Source organism: Vitis vinifera, chromosome 5 (assembly GCF_030704535.1).
Source record: "Vitis vinifera cultivar Pinot Noir 40024 chromosome 5, ASM3070453v1".
Lineage (NCBI taxonomy): Eukaryota > Viridiplantae > Streptophyta > Magnoliopsida > Vitales > Vitaceae > Vitis > Vitis vinifera.
This window is the reverse complement of record NC_081809.1, coordinates 22,668,999-22,687,833: the sequence shown is the minus strand read 5'-3', so window position 1 is coordinate 22,687,833 and position 18,835 is coordinate 22,668,999. Positions and strand designations below refer to the sequence as shown.

At 40.9% G+C, this 18,835-nt stretch overlaps 1 protein-coding gene across 1 annotated transcript in view; it reads left to right on the top strand.

Moving 5' to 3' along the window:
* The first annotated feature begins 2,670 nt into the window (after positions 1-2,670).
* The window catches only part of LOC100249820 (2-isopropylmalate synthase A), a 45,952-nt gene continuing 29,787 nt past the window's right edge, over positions 2,671-18,835 (top strand). The window contains exons 1-3 of the mRNA XM_002268906.5: positions 2,671-3,578; positions 13,137-13,350; positions 13,438-13,518. Of these exons, the coding sequence (XP_002268942.2) occupies positions 2,875-3,578; positions 13,137-13,350; positions 13,438-13,518 (999 nt within the window). The 5' untranslated portion in view covers positions 2,671-2,874. The remainder of the gene's footprint in view (positions 3,579-13,136; positions 13,351-13,437; positions 13,519-18,835) is intronic.

Here is an 18,835-nt window from a genome sequence, read left to right as displayed (position 1 = left end):
TAATATTTGTTATTACACAAATGAAATATCTCTTATATTTAATATTATTTGAAATTCTTCTATTTAAAAAATGAGTAAAACAAAAAATTAAAATTAAAGAAAATGGTGATAAAAATAAATTTATAATAAATGATATATGTATACTTCACACATCAATTTAAGATCATATAGTGGTTATAAAAAAAAAAGTTGATAATGTATTCTATTACCTTGAAGAGGATAATATATCTTACTAATGCTTAAAAGCAATTATTTTGTGACAATTGATTTATGTTATTTTTCTAAATAAAGTGAGTGATAGGCTCTTTGGTAAGAGATGTACTTTTGAGGTGACATGAATCTCTTTCTCGCAAAAGAAGAAAAAAAATGGAGGGATTCTCATTTGTGCTTTCTAAACAATTTGGAGGAAAATAATTTGATAATACTGAAAAAGTCATAGACCAAACAAATAAACAAATTGTAATGAATGATTTTTTTGAGCAAGTCAAAGTATATATTAGAGATTGTTTCTTGTCCATGATAAACTTCTTAGAATTCATTTGACTATGATTCTAGCAAATGTTTGATAATACTAAAAAAGTCAACCAAACACATAAATAAACTATAATGATTTTTTTTTTAGTAGGTCATGGTGCATATAAGATATTGTTTTTTTTTATCTATGATGAACTTTTTATAATTTGTTTGATAGTGATTAAAAGAAATGTTTAATGACGCTGAAAAAGTTGTAGAACAAAAAAATAAATAAATCATAATGAATAATTTTTTTGGAATATATCAAAGTGTAAACAAGATATTGTTTTTAGTCCACGATGAATTTCTTAGAGTCTGTTTGCTAGTAAATATAGGAAATGCTTCTAATATTTCTAATATTTAAATTTTTTTATCTTTTAAGTATTAAAAAAAAGATAGAAATGCTTTTTAAAAATATTGTCAAAGACACTCTTGACTTGTTAAGTTCTAAGTGTGAGTGGTGTTTTTGTGGAACTTGTGGTTTCATTTTGGCCGGATAGTGTCCTTATAGGCTATCCCATGTTAAATTGAATATAAGATGATGGATAACTTATCATATTTCATTATTAACAAAGTATGGTATAAGAAATCTTATATCTCATACTATATTTAATCAATTAACATGTAAAGCTACATTTGTTTAATGAGATAATATATAATGAGGTATCAACTACTTTTTTTGTAATGAAAAATAAGACTTCTAAATTACCTTCTAAAATGTCAAAGAATCTTGATTGATTGTTTCGCAAACCAATTTTCTTATTTTAAGTCGTGAATGGAAGTACGAATACAAGAAATATTTTTTTTCTCATAGTACAAAAGTCTTGACATTCGTTTTTACATAGAAAAACAAGAAAAACTTCGAGAAAATACTTTTTTTTTCTTAGAAATAATATGTTTCTTTTGTATTCAAATAGAGAAAAAAAAAACGCATCTCTCTCTCACACTTTAGTGTTTTATAGGGAAAGACAATTCTCTAAGAGAGAAAAATTATTTTTTTCTTTTTATTTAATGGTGGCAATGGGTAGTTTTCGAATTCTTATAAATTGTTTCCCTTATTTCTCCTATTTATTAGGTCAGGTTAGCCTATTTGGGCACTCAAACCCAACTTCAACATTGTGAAAAAATATTTTTTATTATTTTCCTAAAAATTCTCATCTCATATGATTTGATTAATTTTTTTAATTCTAGGTAAATCTTAATATATTATAGGAACTTAATGATAAGTGTTATTTCTTTGGTAATAATATTTATATTTTTAGTCATTTAAAGAGGGGCAAAATTTCCATAATGATATTTATTTTTCTAAAATTTCTTAACCATGTAAGGGAATTTTTTTATTTTATTGGAGATTTAACATGCTCATAAGCATTACATGTTGAATATAATATTCTTAATATTTATTGAATTAATTGGTTAAAAGGGATGTCCCTATATTTGTGGATTTAACATCTTTTATGCTTTTGCTTAAAGAGTAACCCATTTTTTTTGACATAAACGTCCTTAACTATTTTAATATTTACATATAGGTTTTAAAAGAAATGATTATTTTTATAAGAAAAGAATAAAAATATTTTTATCAAAATGTGATCAAAAAATGATGAAGGATTAGATTTCCATTCCCCAATTGCCCAAGTTAGAAAAACATTTTAATCAAATAACCCATATTTATTCTACCTTCTCTCCCCGATGACTAAATATGCGCAAGTTTAGGTATTGAAGATAAAGATTATTTATTTATTTATTTCTATCAATCATTTTGTTTTCCATTAAAAAAATAAATAATCCTAAGGTTGGGAGACATCACATTATATTGCCCAAGTTGGAGAAACATTTTATGATAGAATAGGAGTAAATTGTCATTCAAGCAAAGGATTTTGCGTCACCTACAATGATTTTAGAATTAATTGATTAAAAAATATAAAATAATGATCGTATTTATAAATTTAATCTTTTGTTTAAAAAATAATATATAAATATTTTTAAATTTTAAAATATTTATATATAAATTTAAGAAAAAGTTATTTTTATGATAAAATAATAAAGATATTTTGGTCAATACGACAAAAAAAAAAAAAAAATGATGGGGTCAAAATTTTAAAATGGTTTTCAATTGTTGTTTTAATAAACTAACCCATAATTTGATGGTTTCCAAATATTGCTTTTTATAATATACATTTTGTTTGGGCAAGTGTTCAGAGAAATTCCGTGACGCTAATGGTGGCGGCTGGCCCTGACAGGGTTAAAAGGCCAATATTGTCTGGGCCCACTTTGGTATTTCAATTTTATCCGTGTACTCTCTGCCAGTCCTCCTCTCTGCTCTAGGGTTTAAGCTCTTCTCTCTTTCTTCAATCTTTTTCCATGGCCTCGATCTTGTTAAACCCTACCTTCTCCACCACCACCGCTGCTACCACTACTTCCAAGCTCAACCACCCTTCCTTCTCCACCACCCCCATTTCCTGTTCCAAAGGCATTCTCAAAGCCCCCATTCCCTCCACCCTCTTCTTTAAACCTCCTTCCCACTCCCTAGCCACAAAAGTCCTCTCTCACAGGTTGCCAGTCCGCTCTGCTCTCCGCCCCGAATACATCCCCAACCGCATCGATGACCCCAACTACGTTCGCATCTTCGACACCACCCTCCGAGACGGCGAGCAGTCCCCCGGCGCCACCATGACCAGCAAGGAGAAGCTCGACATTGCCCGCCAGCTGGCGAAGCTCGGCGTCGATATTATCGAGGCTGGGTTTCCCGCGGCGTCGAAGGATGATCTTGACGCGGTGAAGATTATCGCGAAAGAGGTGGGCAATGCGGTAGATGAGAATGGGCATGTGCCGGTGATTTGCGGGCTGGCGAGGTGTAATAGAAACGATATTAGCACGGCGTGGGAGGCAGTGAAGTATGCGAAGAGGCCGCGGATTCATACTTTTATTGCGACGAGTGAGATTCATATGAAGTATAAGCTGAAGAAGAGTGAGAAGGAGGTGATAGAGATTGCAAGGGAGATGGTGAAGTATGCCAGGAGTTTGGGGTGTGATGATGTCGAGTTCAGTCCTGAAGATGCTGGCAGGTTTGATTTTATGTCTTGAATTTTTATTGAAAATTGGTGTTTGTTTGGATCTTGAGACAATGTAGGAAATTTGAAGAAACTTATTCCTCGTTTGGTAGTGCAATCATCATTGTTTCAGAGAGAAAAAATTTTGGGCATTTACTTTTGGGTCTTTATGGTTAGGAGCCTGAATTTTTATGAAATTAGGGATATCAAATTCTACAAGACATCTAAGTTTTAGGATTTCCTTTTGGAAAACAGTTGACATTCAAGATACTTTTGGAGACTGCTTGAACATTCCAGAGTTTCTTACAAAACTCTGGTGATGGGCATTTCCATTGATTCTTGCTGAGAAATTGTAAGAAAATAGGAGAAACTCATTTCTTGTTGGGTAGTAAAACATCATCATTTCAGAGAGAAAAATTGTGGGTATTTACTTTTGGGTTCTTTATAGTTAAACTGCTAGAAATATGAATTTAAATAGAGGTATAAATGCAAACATCTCATTTTTAGTGTTTTCTTTTGACAAACAGTTGGTGGTTTTAGCATTCCAAATTGTTCTGGACAGTGCTGGAGCATTCTAGGGTTTCTTGTGAAACTCTGGTGGAGGGCATTTCCACTCTTGCAACTTTGGTGGCCTGATTGTGACAATCGGGAATGGGGTCTAGTGGACAAAGAAAGAATGGGAAGAGAAAAAGAGGTGGGTGAGGGGAAGGAGGGACCTATCCTTATGACTTTCTGTGTTATTTGGTTGGAAAGGACCAGGATCTTTGAAGGTAGCCCAACGGCAGTGAATGCCATCTTTCTGGATGTTAGCTACTAACTAGTTCTTGGAAGCTCCCTTTAGCATCATGTAACAAGAAGATTGGATTTCGTTTTGCCTACCAGATAGGAGACCTGTGGATATATGGGTTGAGTGGGTTGCTCCACCAGTTTCTGTTTCTAAATCTCAGTTTTAATGGGTGCTGCTTAGGCAATTCAGGTCACAGAGGGGCATTGGTGGACTGATAAAGGGCCTTTTTTTTTTTTTGATAATCAAGGAACCTTCCATGGGAACCTAAACCTCGGGGTGTTGACCCTCCTGCAACAACCAACATCGGGTAAATTCGGGGTATCATCAGTGGTAGGATTCAAACCCAAGACCATGTGCTACTTACTGGGATCACACTTCCCAATGTTCATTTTGACCAACTGGGCTTCCCTAGCGGGTTGTTGGACTGATAAGAGACCATGAGTGAAACCATTTGAGCTTTCTCAAAGAAATTCAAGTTCTGACTAGTTTTTTAGGAGAAAAGTACTTGCTTAAGGGTTTCAAAGTTGGAAGAGTTAAGTATGACAAATTTACTTGTGGAGGGGGAATTTAACCATGTTCTTTTCTTGGTTGCTAGCAGTTCTGGATCTTGGAGATATATGACCATTGGGTACAGAGGATTGTGGACCTTGGAAACCTTGATCAACTAATCGGAAATGTAATTGGGTTGCTTTGTCTTGTGGAGCATAGATTGACAAACTAGAAAGATACACTGCTTCCATTAGGGTGCAAAGCCAAAGGTTTGGTGCTGTGGGGACTTTTTTTTTTTTTTTTTGATCAGAAACGAAGAAAAATATATTAAAAGAAGAAAAGATACAAGAGAAGGAAGAGATACAAGAGAAAAAGAAGAAATAAGAGAAGGATGAGAGACCATTCCCACAAAAACAAAACTGAACAAAAGAGAAAACACCCAACTTTAGAAAACTAAATACAAAGAAAAACCCCAACACTCAAACTTTTGAAACGTAAACTATAGTCCAGTTGAGTTGTAAAACACTAAGAGGAATTCCACTAAAAGCTGTAGTACAAGAGGCCCAAAGAGAGGAATAGAAAAGAAGCAAGTCCCATAACATCTCTTCCGTTCTCCCCTTATCCTAAAAATTCCTATTGTTTCTCTCTTGCCACACCATCCATAACAAAGTGAGGTAAACGATTTGCCAAAGTGTCTTGCCTCTTAATGAATTCTCAAAACCTTTAAAGGCAATAACCATTATGTCCACAATACTCCTTGGAGGGACCCAAGCCAACCCTGCTAGATTGAACAACTTGTGCCAGAGTCCAATGATAATAGGACAATGAAGAAAAAGGTGGTCGATCGATTCTCCATTTCCTTTGCAAAGAATGCACCATTGAGAACAGAGAGATTTGTAGGGTCTTCTCAATGACAACTTGTCATTGGTGTTTACCTTCTCATATACTACTAACCAAGTGAGGGCCTTAACCTTTGAGGGGGCTTTTGAACTCCACAAAAACTTGGCCGGAAGGAACAAGATAGGATTTGAGACTTTTTTTTTGATAAGTAAAAAGATATGCATTAATAAAGAGGCAAAAAGCCACAAAACATACAGGGGGTATACAAGGCGGCTAGGACCTAAAAAAAACAAAGACAAAAAGAAACACCTTCCCTTAAGTGGATGCTACCCACTCCAAGAAGCCTATAAGAGAGAAAGCCTCCTCACCTAAGTACAATTTGGCCCAACTCCACAAATTACAGACAAAAAAATTCTTTAACTTCTGAATATTCAACACACCCCCCTTAAAAGCTAATCTATTCCTCTCTTTCCATACCGTCCAAAAAATATACAACGGAATGGATACCCAAACCTTTTCTTCCTCACAAAGGAGCCCCTCCAGCTAATTAAGACTTCCTTTACAGTTTCTGGAAAGACCCATTTAACATTTACTAACCCAAGGACAATATCCCACAAAGCTCTAACCACTATACAATATATAAGAATATGATTTATATTTTCTTCTTCACATCCACACAAAAAACAACAATTCAGAAGTTGCATCCCTTTTCTTTGGAGTCTATCCAAGGTAAGCACCTTCCCCCATGTCGCCTCCCAAGCAAAGAAGGCGACTTTAGTTGGCACCCTAGCCACCCAAATACTTCTTGAAGGAAAGCCGGTATCATTAGGATTGGTCAACAAGCTATAAGCTTCCTTGACCCTGAACTGACCATTTCTTCCTTGCCTCCAAATAACTGAGTCTTCCTCCAAAGAAGACCTATGACCCCTCAGCACATGGAGCAAATCCCCAATCATATCTAGCTCCCAATCATTGAAGTCCCTAAAAAAATTTAGGTTCCAACCTCCTTGACCAGAATTTTGGTCCCACATTTCCTCAACCGTTGAACTCCTTTAAACAGCCATGACGAAGAGATGAGGGAAGCAATGGGACAGCGCTGTATCAGTACACCAAACATCTGTCCAAAATCTGATCTTGGTGCCCTTCCTAGCTTGGAATATCATGTTATCCCAACACCAATCTGATTCCTTCCAAATCTCCTTCCAAACCCCTACTCCAACCGCCCCATTAGCCTTCTTTGGCCGCCATCCAAGACCCTCTTGCCCATACTTCACCGTAATCACTTGTTTCCAAAGATTATCTTTGTCACAAGCATACCTCCATATCTACTTGCCAAGCAAGGCTTTGTTCAACATGGCTAGCTTCCTAAGGCCTAACCCACCTTTTTCTTTGTCTGTACAAACCACCTCCCAATTAACTAGATGAATTTTCCCTTCCAAATTTCTCCCTCTCCACAGGAAGTCCCTTTGCACTTTCTCTAGCCTTCTAGCAACAATCTTGGGCATTCTGAAAATAGACATTTGATAGATTGACATGCTAGCCAAAGTACTTTTTATTAAAGTGATTCTTCCCCCTTTGGAGATATATTGCCGTTTCCAAAGCGCAAGTTTCCTCCTTACTCTCTCTTCCACCCCATCCCACATATAAGGAGTTCTATTAGGAACCCCTAGAGGAAGTCCCAAATACTGAGAGGGTAAGGACCCCACCCTGTAGCCTAACTCAACAACCAACTCTTCAATCTCCTCCACCTCTCCAACTGGGATAACTTCACTTTTGGCTAAGTTAATCCTTAGACCTGAAGCCGCTTCAAACCAAAGTAAAATCCAACTTAAATGAGTTAGATGCTCCATACTAGCCTCACAAAACACAATCGTGTCATCAGCAAAAATAAGTGGGAGATGTTCAAAGAGGATCTGCTGCCACCCCTAATGTTACACCCTGATAAAAATCCCCCCTCCATGGCTCTCCTAATAAAAGCATCCAACACTTCCATCCCCATGACAAAGAGATAAGGAGATAGGGGATCTCCTTGTCTGAGACCCTTAGTGCTAGGTAAGAAGCCAACAGGCACCCCATTAACCAAAACTGAGAATTTGGCTGAAGACAAGCAACTCCACATCCACCCCAACCACTTAGACCCAAAGCCCATCTTTTGCAAAACCTTTAACAAAAACCTCCAATTGATGCTGTCATAAGCTTTTTCTATGTCCAATTTGCAAATAAGGCCCTTTTCTTTTCGTTTCTGCCATGAGTCTATCACTTCATTTGCAATTAAGGAAGCATCAAGAATTTGTCTTCCCATCACAGAGGCATTTTGAGAAGTGGATACCACCTTTCCAACCACTTTCTTAAGCCTGTTAGCTAGCACTTTAGCCAATAACTTATAAAGCCCCCCCAGAAGACTAATAGGTCTAAAATCTCCAAGGTCTTCAGCCCCACTTTTCTTGGGAATCAAAACCAGAAAAGTATTGTTGAGACTCTTAAGGAAGGAGCTATGCTCGTGGAATTCCTTGAACATTTCTAGGATCTCCTCTTTAACAAAGTCCCAACAACTTTGCCAAAAAGTCATAGTAAAGCCATCCGGACCAGGGGCTTTATCCCCATTCATCTCCATCAAAGCCGTATGAACTTCATTCTCTATAAAAAGACTCTCCAGATTCTCCACTTCTTGCTGACTTATTTGATCAAGCTGAAGCCTCCCAATGTCCGCCTTCCACCTCGTATCTTCTGAAAGCAGCTGATGAAAAGCATTAGCAATTCCTTCCCTAACCTCCTGCTCCTTTGAAAACCAATCCCCATTGATCTTAATTCTGTCCAAAGAATTGTTTCTACGATGAGCACTTGCCATACGATGGAAGAAACCCGTGTTTCTATCCCCCTCTCTCAGCCAGATCTCCCTTGAAAGCTGTCTCTAGTGAGTTTCCTCTAGAAGCACTCACTTTTTGTAATTTTATTTTGCTTCTTTTTTTAACTCTGTTTCCTCCATAGTCAGGCTTCTCTCGCTTTCCATCCAGTCCCAGAAATCCACTCGTTGCAGGGCTGAAGATTTGTTGCAGTCCAGCCTCCCAAAAACTTCTCTATTCCACACTTTCAGCTTCTACTTGATTTCCTTCATCTTGGCAGCCAATCTGAAGCTAGCACTACCCCTGACTTTTATCCCTTGCCACCAACTATGTATAAGATCTTTGAATCCCTCAACCTTAAGCCACATATTTTCGAATCTAAATGGAGTCGGACCTCGTCTTATCCCACCCCCCACTAGATTGATTGGGAAGTGATCGGAAATCGGCCGAGGTAGCCTACTTTGAGTAACCCCATGAAATTGGTCTAACCAGCTAGGGGACACAAGAAATCTATCCAATCTTGCCCCAGCCTGGTTATTGTGGCCCCCATTCTAGGTGAACTCTCCCCCCTGTAAAGGAAGATCCACCAGCCCTAGATCATCCACAATCTCAGCAAATCTCCTCATCGCTAAGTTTATTCTCCTCTGACTGCTCCTTTCCCTTTGGTACAGAGTGATGTTAAAATCCCCCCTAGGCAGCACCAGGGGTCTTCCCAAAGGCCTCTAATCGCCCCAAACTCTTCTCATAGTTCATCCTTTTCCACTTTGGAGAAAGGGCCATAAACTCTCGTGAACACCCAAACAACCCCATTTTCTACATTCCTAAATCTACAAGATAAAGTAAAATGACCTTCCTCCCAATCCAGAATGTCCAGAGACCTCTTGTCCCAGCAAATTAGAATTCCTCCTGAAGCCTCCTCCGCATTTAGAGCTTTTCAATCTAAAAATCTCCCAGAGCCTAAACTTCTCACAATACCCTCCGACATAGATTGAATTTTTGTCTCTTGAATACAAAGTAAATCCACCATCTAGTTCCTTATAAACGCCTTCATAATTTTTCTTTTGGAGCTATCATTTGCTCCCCTCACGCTCCAGCTCAGGATTTTTAGCTTCATTGGACAGCTACAATTTGACTCCTTTTGCCCTGTATCGAGCCTTTCTGCTTACTCCCCCCCTCATAGTTTACAGAACACTCCAACCTCTTTAACTCCCTTTCGAACTTTGACTTTTCCAGAAGCCTTTTACTATGTATCTTCTCTCGTCTCTTTCTGATTTTAATCAAAAAACTCAGAATTTCCTTTTCCAATCCCTCCGTCGGGAATCCCAAGAAATGACTGAATTTTGCCAAACTACTCTCTTCCCATTTTTCCTCAGGCTCATTTCTCACTGCTTGTATTTCAGGTGTGCCAAAGGCCTTCTCCGTCCCCCTGACTTTATCACTGCTTCTCTTGGTTTCTCCCGAGTCCCTACAGCCACTGACCTTCTCCTTGTATCCCTCATACACTGTTAACCATAGTGTTTTATCAACCCGAATTTCCTCCTCTATATCCCCAAAACGATCGTAAAACTCCCCCTCCAGAGCCCGATCAAAATGAAAAGGAATAAGATGAGAAGCCCCCAAAGCCCTTTCTCCCTTTGAACAAAACCCCGACCCATACCTCAAGGCTTCCTCTTTGAGCGCCCTGTCTGTCACTGAATAACTAGCCAAAGTTTGCTGCTTCCTTAGATCCTCTGACTCCCATGCAACAAAGGGCTCTGTCTCTGAGGAGTTCCCGTTTCTAGAGGTGATGCCTTCCAACAGATAGCCCTTCTCCTGAGAGTCATTGCTTGAGGCTTGGGCTGCTGTTGAGACTGGGCCAGCCCTTACCTTTCCTTCTAATTCAATCAACTTTTGGCAACCCATTGAAATAATTGGGCCTTTGCTTGAGGCTTAATCTTTTGACGTGACTGGGCCTTTGCTTGAGGCATGGCAACCCAGTTCTTCAGCCCACCTCCTTGACGATGGGCCTATTTCTGGTCCATCCTCTCTAGTTGCCACTCCTTTCAGCTTTAAGCCCAATGATCCATTAGCCAGGCCAAGCCCACCAGCCCTCCTCGCCTCTTTTGGGCCTAAGGAAGACGACCTAGACAAATAACTCACCGGTTGAGACTTTTGACAAGGCCAAGAAAAAAGATTTCACTGAAAACAAGCCTGATGATGACAAAGACCAATCTCTTGAATCTGCCAAAGAAGGAGAGAAAAACACTGAACTAAGGGAGGACATGATTCTCTGAAGGAGATCAATTTCTGTATCAGTAAGATTACGACGAAAATTAAAATTCAAAGACAGTGGAAAGGAATTGCTAAGGACATTTGAGACAGTGAGGTTTTTCACAGAAATAACTCTATAAAGACCAGCAAATTGAGAGCACAAAGTTTGGTTGCCCAACCAAAGATCTTCCCAAAAACGGATTCTCTTCCCATTCCCCACCACTAGGCGGACAAAAGGGGAGAAATCCTGGAAAACTTGAGCAATAGCCTTCCAAGGACATTTATGTGACCATCTAACCACCATGTGGGCATCCCATCCATTAGGATGTGTCCCATAAATACTTGCAATAACCTTATGTCAAAGACCACTCATTTCTCTAGGGAACCTACAAAGCCATTTCCTTAAGAGAGCAATATTTCTCAAAGAAGTCTTCCCGAAACCCAAACCTCCCAACTCCTTTGGCCTACAAACAACATCCCATTTGATAAGATGATCCCTTTGCAACTTCTCAATCTTTGAGGCTATTGATACTGGGATTTTGAAGAGGGAGAGGAAGTAGCTAGGGATGTGAGACAGACTTGACTGAATTAAAGTAATCCTCCCTCTCAAAGACAAAAAGGCCTTTTTCCAACCATCCAGCCTCTTCGATATTCTCTCAACCACTAGATGATCCCAAAAGCCTATTGTCTTTGGGTTCCCTCCCAATGGAAGACCTAAATAAGACAAAGGCCACTCTGACACTCAGCAATAAAAAATCAAGGCCAAACTAGACAACAACTCCTGCCTTGTATTAATACCTGAAATTGTGCTTTTTTCTAAGTTGATTTTTAATCCTGATACTTGCCCAAAAACCAAAAGGATAATCTTGAGGTTTTGAAGATGTTCCAGAGAGGCTTTAGAGAAAAAGCTGGTGTCATCTGCAAACTGTACCAAAGACACTCTAGTCCTGTCCCTTCCCACAAAGAAGCCCTCAGTTAGCCCAGTTTCCTCTACTGTGATCATCAACCTACTTAGAACATCTGCTACTAAAGTAAAAAGGAAAGGAAAAAGGGGGTCTCCTTGTCTCAAACCTTTAGAGGCCTTAACCCAACCCTTTGCATTCCCATTAACTAGGATTGCAAAACTTGATGAAGACAAACAACCCCTCATCCAAGATCTCCATTTCGGGCTAAACCTCTTCCTTTCTAGCACATGATCTAAAAAGCCCCAATTCATGTAATCATAGGCCTTCTCAAAATCGATTTTGAAGACCACCCCTTCCTCTCCTGACCTTCTTTTCTTATCCACCACTTCATTAACTATCAACACAGCATCCAGAATGTGTCTCTCTTCAACAAAGGCTCCTTGAGAGCCAAAGATTGTTTCATGGAGGACTTTGCGTAAATGCCCTGATAAGACCTTAGCAATTATCTTATATAAACTTGTAACCAAGCTAATAGGTTTAAAATCTGAAATTTTAATGGTTTGGCTTTTCTTAGGCACTAGAGCAATGAAGGTCGCATTTGTATTTTGATTTATTATCCCATTGGTGTGGAACTCTAGAAACACCCTCATGAGGTCCTCTTTGATCACATCCTAACACTCTTGATATACTGCAATAGTATAACCATCAGGACCAGGGGCCTTTTCCTTATTCAATTGGAAAACTGCCAATTGTACCTCCTCTTCAGAAAAAGGCTGTCCAGTCAAACCGTACTCTCTCTAGAAATAGGGACCCAATCTAACCCTTCAACTCTCCAAGAAGCACCTTCAGGTTTGGATTAGAGTTTCCCAAAGAAATTTACAATCTCCTCTGAGATAATCTCAATGTTGCTTAAAGTCACCTCCTTCTCAGAGATCAAAGACTTAATGAACTTCCTGCTTTGCCTTCCATTGACCATTCTATTTTTGATTTTTCTTTTTTCTTTTCTCTTGGTGATTCTCCTGTGATTTGTTTTCTCTTTGTCAAAGATTTTTAATCATTCTTACTTTTATATAGTGTTGTTTCTTATAAAAGAAAAAAAAAAGGGTAGTGGAGAGGTAAAGATAATTTTTTGCTTCTAGGGTGGAGTGATCTTCCATCTTTTAGTTTTCAAACAAAAAGGAATTGATATTCCATCTTTTTGGCCAGTGAAATAGATGGTTTCTATTCAGTTTCAGACAATTCAATTATGTTAGCTCTCAGTGAACAAAGAAAGGGAATAAAAATCTTGTAAATTGATTTTTGTTTTACTGGCCTTGTTTTCCATACATTATTAATTGATTAAATCATGAAATTTTATCCCCACTGAATATTGGGCACTTGCAGTGAGAGAGACATGAACTCTATTGCCTATCTGCTTCTAGTTAACTCAATTGTTTCTTATTCTTTTGGTTCTTACCAGATCTGAAAGGGAGTTTCTCTATAAGATTCTAGGGGAAGTTATCAAGGCTGGTGCAACAACACTGAACATTCCTGACACCGTGGGTTATACCGTGCCTAATGAATTCGGACAATTGATTGCTGACATAAAATCCAACACCCCTGGAATTGAAAATGTGATCATTTCAACGCACTGCCAAAATGATCTTGGGCTCTCTACTGCTAACACAATAGCGGTGCGCCATGGGTTTTCTGCTTTTCCAATTTACTGCTTAGGTCACCTTAATCATTTTGAACTCACATAGTAGTTTGTCTATATTCAGGGGGCATGTGCAGGGGCAAGACAAGTAGAAGTAACTATTAATGGAATTGGTGAAAGAGCTGGAAATGCTTCACTGGAGGAGGTGTGTTTAATCTATAGACTAGCTCCTGGATTGTATATGTGAATTATGCAGAGTTAAAACATAAAATTAGTTTTCTTGAACATAATACGGTGTGTATGAATGAATATGACTTTATATCAATTCATCTACTTTTTTTGGTGTTTTTTCTGCGAAGAGCCATAATATAATTTTTTATCAATTCATCTACTGTGGCAAAATGCTTGTATGGCTTTGATTTGGGTTGTGTGGCGTGAAAGAAATGCCAGAATTTTTGAGGATTAGGCAAGGACTTTAGAGGTTCTTTGGGATACCATTCATTTCCTTGCTTCTTTTTGGGCAACTTGCATCACAACTTTCAAGGGCATTCCCCTTAATGTGATCAAACTTGATTGGTTGTTGGTGTGTAAGTCCAAAAGGTGTGGGCTAGTAAGGAGAGGTTGTTTTGTGTAATTGCCTTATTGAGTATAGGTTTTTTTTTTTAGTATTTTGGGGGTGCCACTTGTTTAGTTCTTTGTTTTTGGGAGGATTTCTCATCTTTCCTTTGTACCGTTTAATCTTTATTTAATATATTACTATGTTGTTTCTCATTTTTTTTTTTAAAAAAAGCCTATGTGTTTGTTCAAATATTCTTTTTCCATACTTAAAAATTTAGATGTTAGAGCTTGCATTGCTTAATAAAATTTTCTTTGCCCATCGAAAAGGAAATATTGTTAAATGTTTGAGTTTAAATATCACTGCCAATATGAGCCCAAAAAACATCGAGAGATGTACAGATACACAACTTAATGGAGTCATAAATCTTAGTATGAATTTATGTTCACTACGAAGCTCTCTCTAGTACTATGTCTTTTATTAAATTACAAGCCGTCTCTTTGTAGTCGCATCCTTAACACATGTTACATTTACTCTTCCTTTTGTCCTTGTAGTACCTTGAACTTTTATTCTGGTGCATTCAGTTGGTGTGATTGTGCATGACATGACTAAAACTACCTTTAATACTATGAGCGAGAGAGCGAGAGAGCGAGAGAGAGGGTTAGTGTGAGAGAGGGTGAGAGCGATGGAAGGGAGCGAGGTGAGCGGCGAGCTCCAGAAGGGCTAGAGGGCGAAACAAGGTTAGATGCAGAAGGCGACGGTTTCGTGGGGGTTAGGAGCAGGGCCAAAAAGGGAAGCTTTGGAGTGGAGTCGAAATGGTTTGATGTAGAGGTGAGGGAGCAGAAAGGCAAGGTACAAGCCTCGATTGTAGAAAGGAAAGGAGGTGTCTCCTCGTGGATCAGGTTGGGACTGGATAACATTGGGTGCTTCATTGATGGTCTGGAGTCTTGTATTGAGAACGCAGGATCTGGAACCTGGGAAAGGAAGTGGAAGGACAGTGGGAGGTCTTATCTTATGGTGAGGGATCAAAATAAGGGGGGGCTGTTCATACAGTTAGGGGTTACGGGTTTGGAAAAAAAAGGTTTAGCATTTATATCCCGAAGGGCAGAGGAGACAAGAGTGGCTGGGTGTTAATGGCGGAGATGCTACGTCGTCTGGGGTGTTATGTCAGAGAAGAGAGCTTACAAAAAAAGGGCACGATGTTGTTGAGGTCATCAATGGGGAAAACCTATGCGGAAGTAGCGATGCAGTCAAAAGGAAGAGAGACCGCAGTGGTGAGGGTGGAGCTATGCAAGAGGGAGTTGAGCCGGAATATGGAGAAGCTGGATCACTGCTTGGTGGGGAGCTGGAACCCTAGCTGACCTGAGGGGTTGGGGGACAAACTTGGCAAAATTTTGGAGTTTGAAGGGTAATTTAGGAATAGCGATGCTGGAAAGGGGCAAAGTCCTATTAGAATTTGAGGTTCTGGCTGAAGCAGAGAAAGCCCTAAAAATTGGGGGTTTCTTGTGCGCAGGGTCTCCTCTCAGTCTGGAAAAATGGAGGCCTGAGAGGGGGTGTCTGCTGGAGGGGGAAAAGAGGAGCGAGGCTTGGGTGCGTATCGTGGGACTGGCAGTCTCACTATGGGAGCGGGATATTCTGAGGAGAATAGGGGATGCCTGTGGGGGGTTTCTCGATATCGACTCTCAGACAGAGACGTTGGAAGATTTGCAGTGGGCAAGGATCTTGGTGAAGCTTAACGAGGAGAGGCCCCCTAACGTAGTGGAAGTTTGGACCGAAGAGTTTTGCTATGAGCTTACTCTTTGGTGGGAAATCAGACTTGCTGTGAGAATGGAAAGGGAAAGAAAGGGTAAAAACAAGCTTGTCTCAGAGGGCGAGGTTGGGGGTGAAGTCATTGCACGTGCGGGGGGGCGCATGAGGGGGTTGGTAGGTGGTCCAAGTCTCGAGGTCCGGCTGCAGTCTAACGATGGGACGAGGGGGCAGTCCTCTGGGTCGGGTCCTGCTGCGGATCCGGACTCGGGCTTGGTGTTGGATGGGCCCCACGAATCTTGTGGGTTGACGCCGTAGTGGGCCCTTGGGCCTTTTGATGCCTCTGGGCCCTTCCCGCCCACGGCCTCTCCTCGCGACTCTGGGCCGTATCATCTTAGGCTGACACTTGATTATGGGCGGGCCTCGAAGAAGCTGATCGGAGGGGCTGGGCTGGGGGTTCGAGGCCCGGACTCGTCTATGGACTTTAACGTGGACGACGCCCATCTGAGGGGGGCCCGTTCCCTAAATGGGTCAGGCCCAAGCTCTGTGGGGGGCCTTGATCAGTCCTGGTCGTTTATACTGGTGATGGAGGGACTGTGGAGGCCTTCGGCTGAGATGCAAAGCTTGGAGGAGAACTCGAAGACAGATGACGCTCTAATGGAGGAAGCCTTGAGGTATGGGAATGCCTCTAACTTCTTTGGGCCGTTGGTGTGTGTTTCTCCTTCTCCCCTTTCTTCTTTTTCTGGTCGGACTCCATCGGGGGAGTATTACGACCGTTCTGGGGCGGTTTTGAACGCATCCCAGAGGGAATTTCTGGACCGCAGGATGATTGGAAGGATGTCTTCAGCGCTGAAGACTGTGGACCGCTGGGAGCTATTGGAAGATAATAATGGTGCGATTGGAGGGAGGCCAGTGGAAAGGATCTCTGTCTTGCTGGTGAGTCGGTTCCAGAAGTCAGGGATTGGAGGGAGGCCAGCTGGGAGGAGAGTGAGTTGGCAAGGTTCAGTCAGTTCTTGGGGTTTTCAACAGTGGGATTAGAGATGGATATTTTGGATTTCATGGTCAAAATCAGAAAAAGAAGGGAAAAAGTGCACAACAAATCTCTTTTAGAAAATTCAAAATTTGAGAGGGAACTGAAGAGACTTGAATGTTCCATCAATTATGAAGGGGGGAGGAAGCAGAAAGGTATTGTGCAAGGAAGAGGGGGCCAGTCTCCAGCTGTCTTATGAAGTTAAGATTGGTGAGTTGGAATGTTCGGGGAGCTAATGATAGCTCCAAAAGGAAAGTGATCAAGGCCATGATCAGGAGTCAAAGGGGTTTGTATACAGGAGACGAAAATTCAGACTATGACAGAGGGGGTGGTGAGGAGTCTGGGTTCTGGGAGGTTTCTCAATTGGGGAGCTATGGGAGCCCAAGGCTCAGCGGGTGGTATTTTGGTTTGCTAGGATAAGAGATCTTTAGAGCTGTTGGAGATGGAGGTGGGTAATTTCTCTATATCGTGTAGATTGAAGAATGTTGAAGATGGATTGGTTTGGATCTTTACTGGAGTTTATGGGCCGTGTAACAGGAAGGAGAGGGAGGCTTTGTGGGAGGAGTTAGGAGCGATAAGGGGAATATGGGACGAGCCTTGGTGTTTAGGAGGGGACTTTAATGTCACTTTATCTCAAAGGGATAGGAGCAGGCAGGGTAGCCTTAATGGAGCAATGCGTAGGTTTGCTCAGGTGGTGGATGATCTTGCTCTCATTGATCTTCCTTTGCAGGGGGGTGTGTTTTCTTGGAGCGGGGGCAGGAGCAACCAGACTTGGGCTAGATTGGATCGCTTCCTGGTAACCCAGTGTTGGCTAGATATTTTCAGGGGGGCTGTTCGGTGTAGGCTTCCTAGGCCTACCTCTGACCACTTCCCCATATTGTTGAAGGGGGGCGGGATGAGTCGGGGACCCTCTCCGTTCAGGTTTGAAAACATGTGGCTCAAGGTGGATGGGTTTAAGGAGCTCATTCGGGAATGGTGGCAGGGAGGGGCAAGAGGAGGAAGGGCTAGTTTTAGAATGGTTGCTAAAATGAAGGAGATGAAGGAGAAAATTAAAGTGTGGAACAGAGATGTTTTTGGTAGAGTGGAAGTGAACAAAAGCTCAGCCCTTCAGCAAATTGAATTTTGGGATAGGGTGGAAAGTGGTAGGGACCTCTCAGAAAGAGAAACGGATCTGAAAAATGAAGCTAAGGAGAACTTCAAAAAGTGGGTTCATTTGGAAGAAGCCCATTGGAGACAAGTGTCTAGGGAGTTGTGGCTTAGAGAAGGGGATAAGAATACAGGGTTTTTTCACAAGATGGCTAGTGCCAATTGGAGAAATAACTTTTTGGACAGAATTAAAATAAATGGGGTGGAACTGGTTGAGGAGCAGGAGGTGAGGGAGGGGATTGTGAAGGCCTTTCAGCACCAGCTAAGGGAAGACCCAGGGTGGAGAGCCGACTTAGAGGGTCTGCATCTTAAAAGTCTTGACCTTAGTGAAGCTGAAGCTTTGGAGGTCCCCTTTACTGAAGAAGAAATATTCTCTGCTTTGATGGATATGAATGGCGATAAGGCCCCAGGCCCGGATGAGTTTACCGTGGCCTTTTGGCAAGCTTGTTGGGACTTCGTTAAGGAGGAGGTAGTAGAGCTATTCAAGGAATTTTACGATCAGAAGTCTTTTGCCAAAGGTCTGAATTCTACATTCTTGGTCATCATTCCAAAAAAAGGTGAGGCTGAGGATCTAGGGGAGTTTCGGCCTATCAGTCTATTAGGGGGGTTGTACAAGCTTATGGCCAAAGTGTTGGCCAATAGGCTGAAAATGGTGTTAGATAAGGTGGTTTTGGCTGATCAGAACGCGTTTGTGAGGGGGAGACAAATTCTAGACGCCTCTCTTATAGTTAATGAGGTGGTTGACTATTGGCAGAAGAGGAAAGAGAAGGGGCTGGTGTGTAAATTGGATATTGAGAAAGCCTACGACAGCATCAGCTGGAGCTTCCTTATAAAGGTCTTGAAAAAGATGGGCTTTGGGTCGCACTGGATGGAATGGATGTGGTGCTGCTTTTCAACGGCAAAATTTTCTGTCCTTATTAACGGGGTACCAGAAGGCTTCTTCTCCAGCTCTAAGGGCCTGCGTCAAGGAGACCCAATTTCTTCTTATCTTTTTATCTTGGGCATGGAAGTGCTGAGTGTACTCATTAGGCTGGCAGTGCAGGG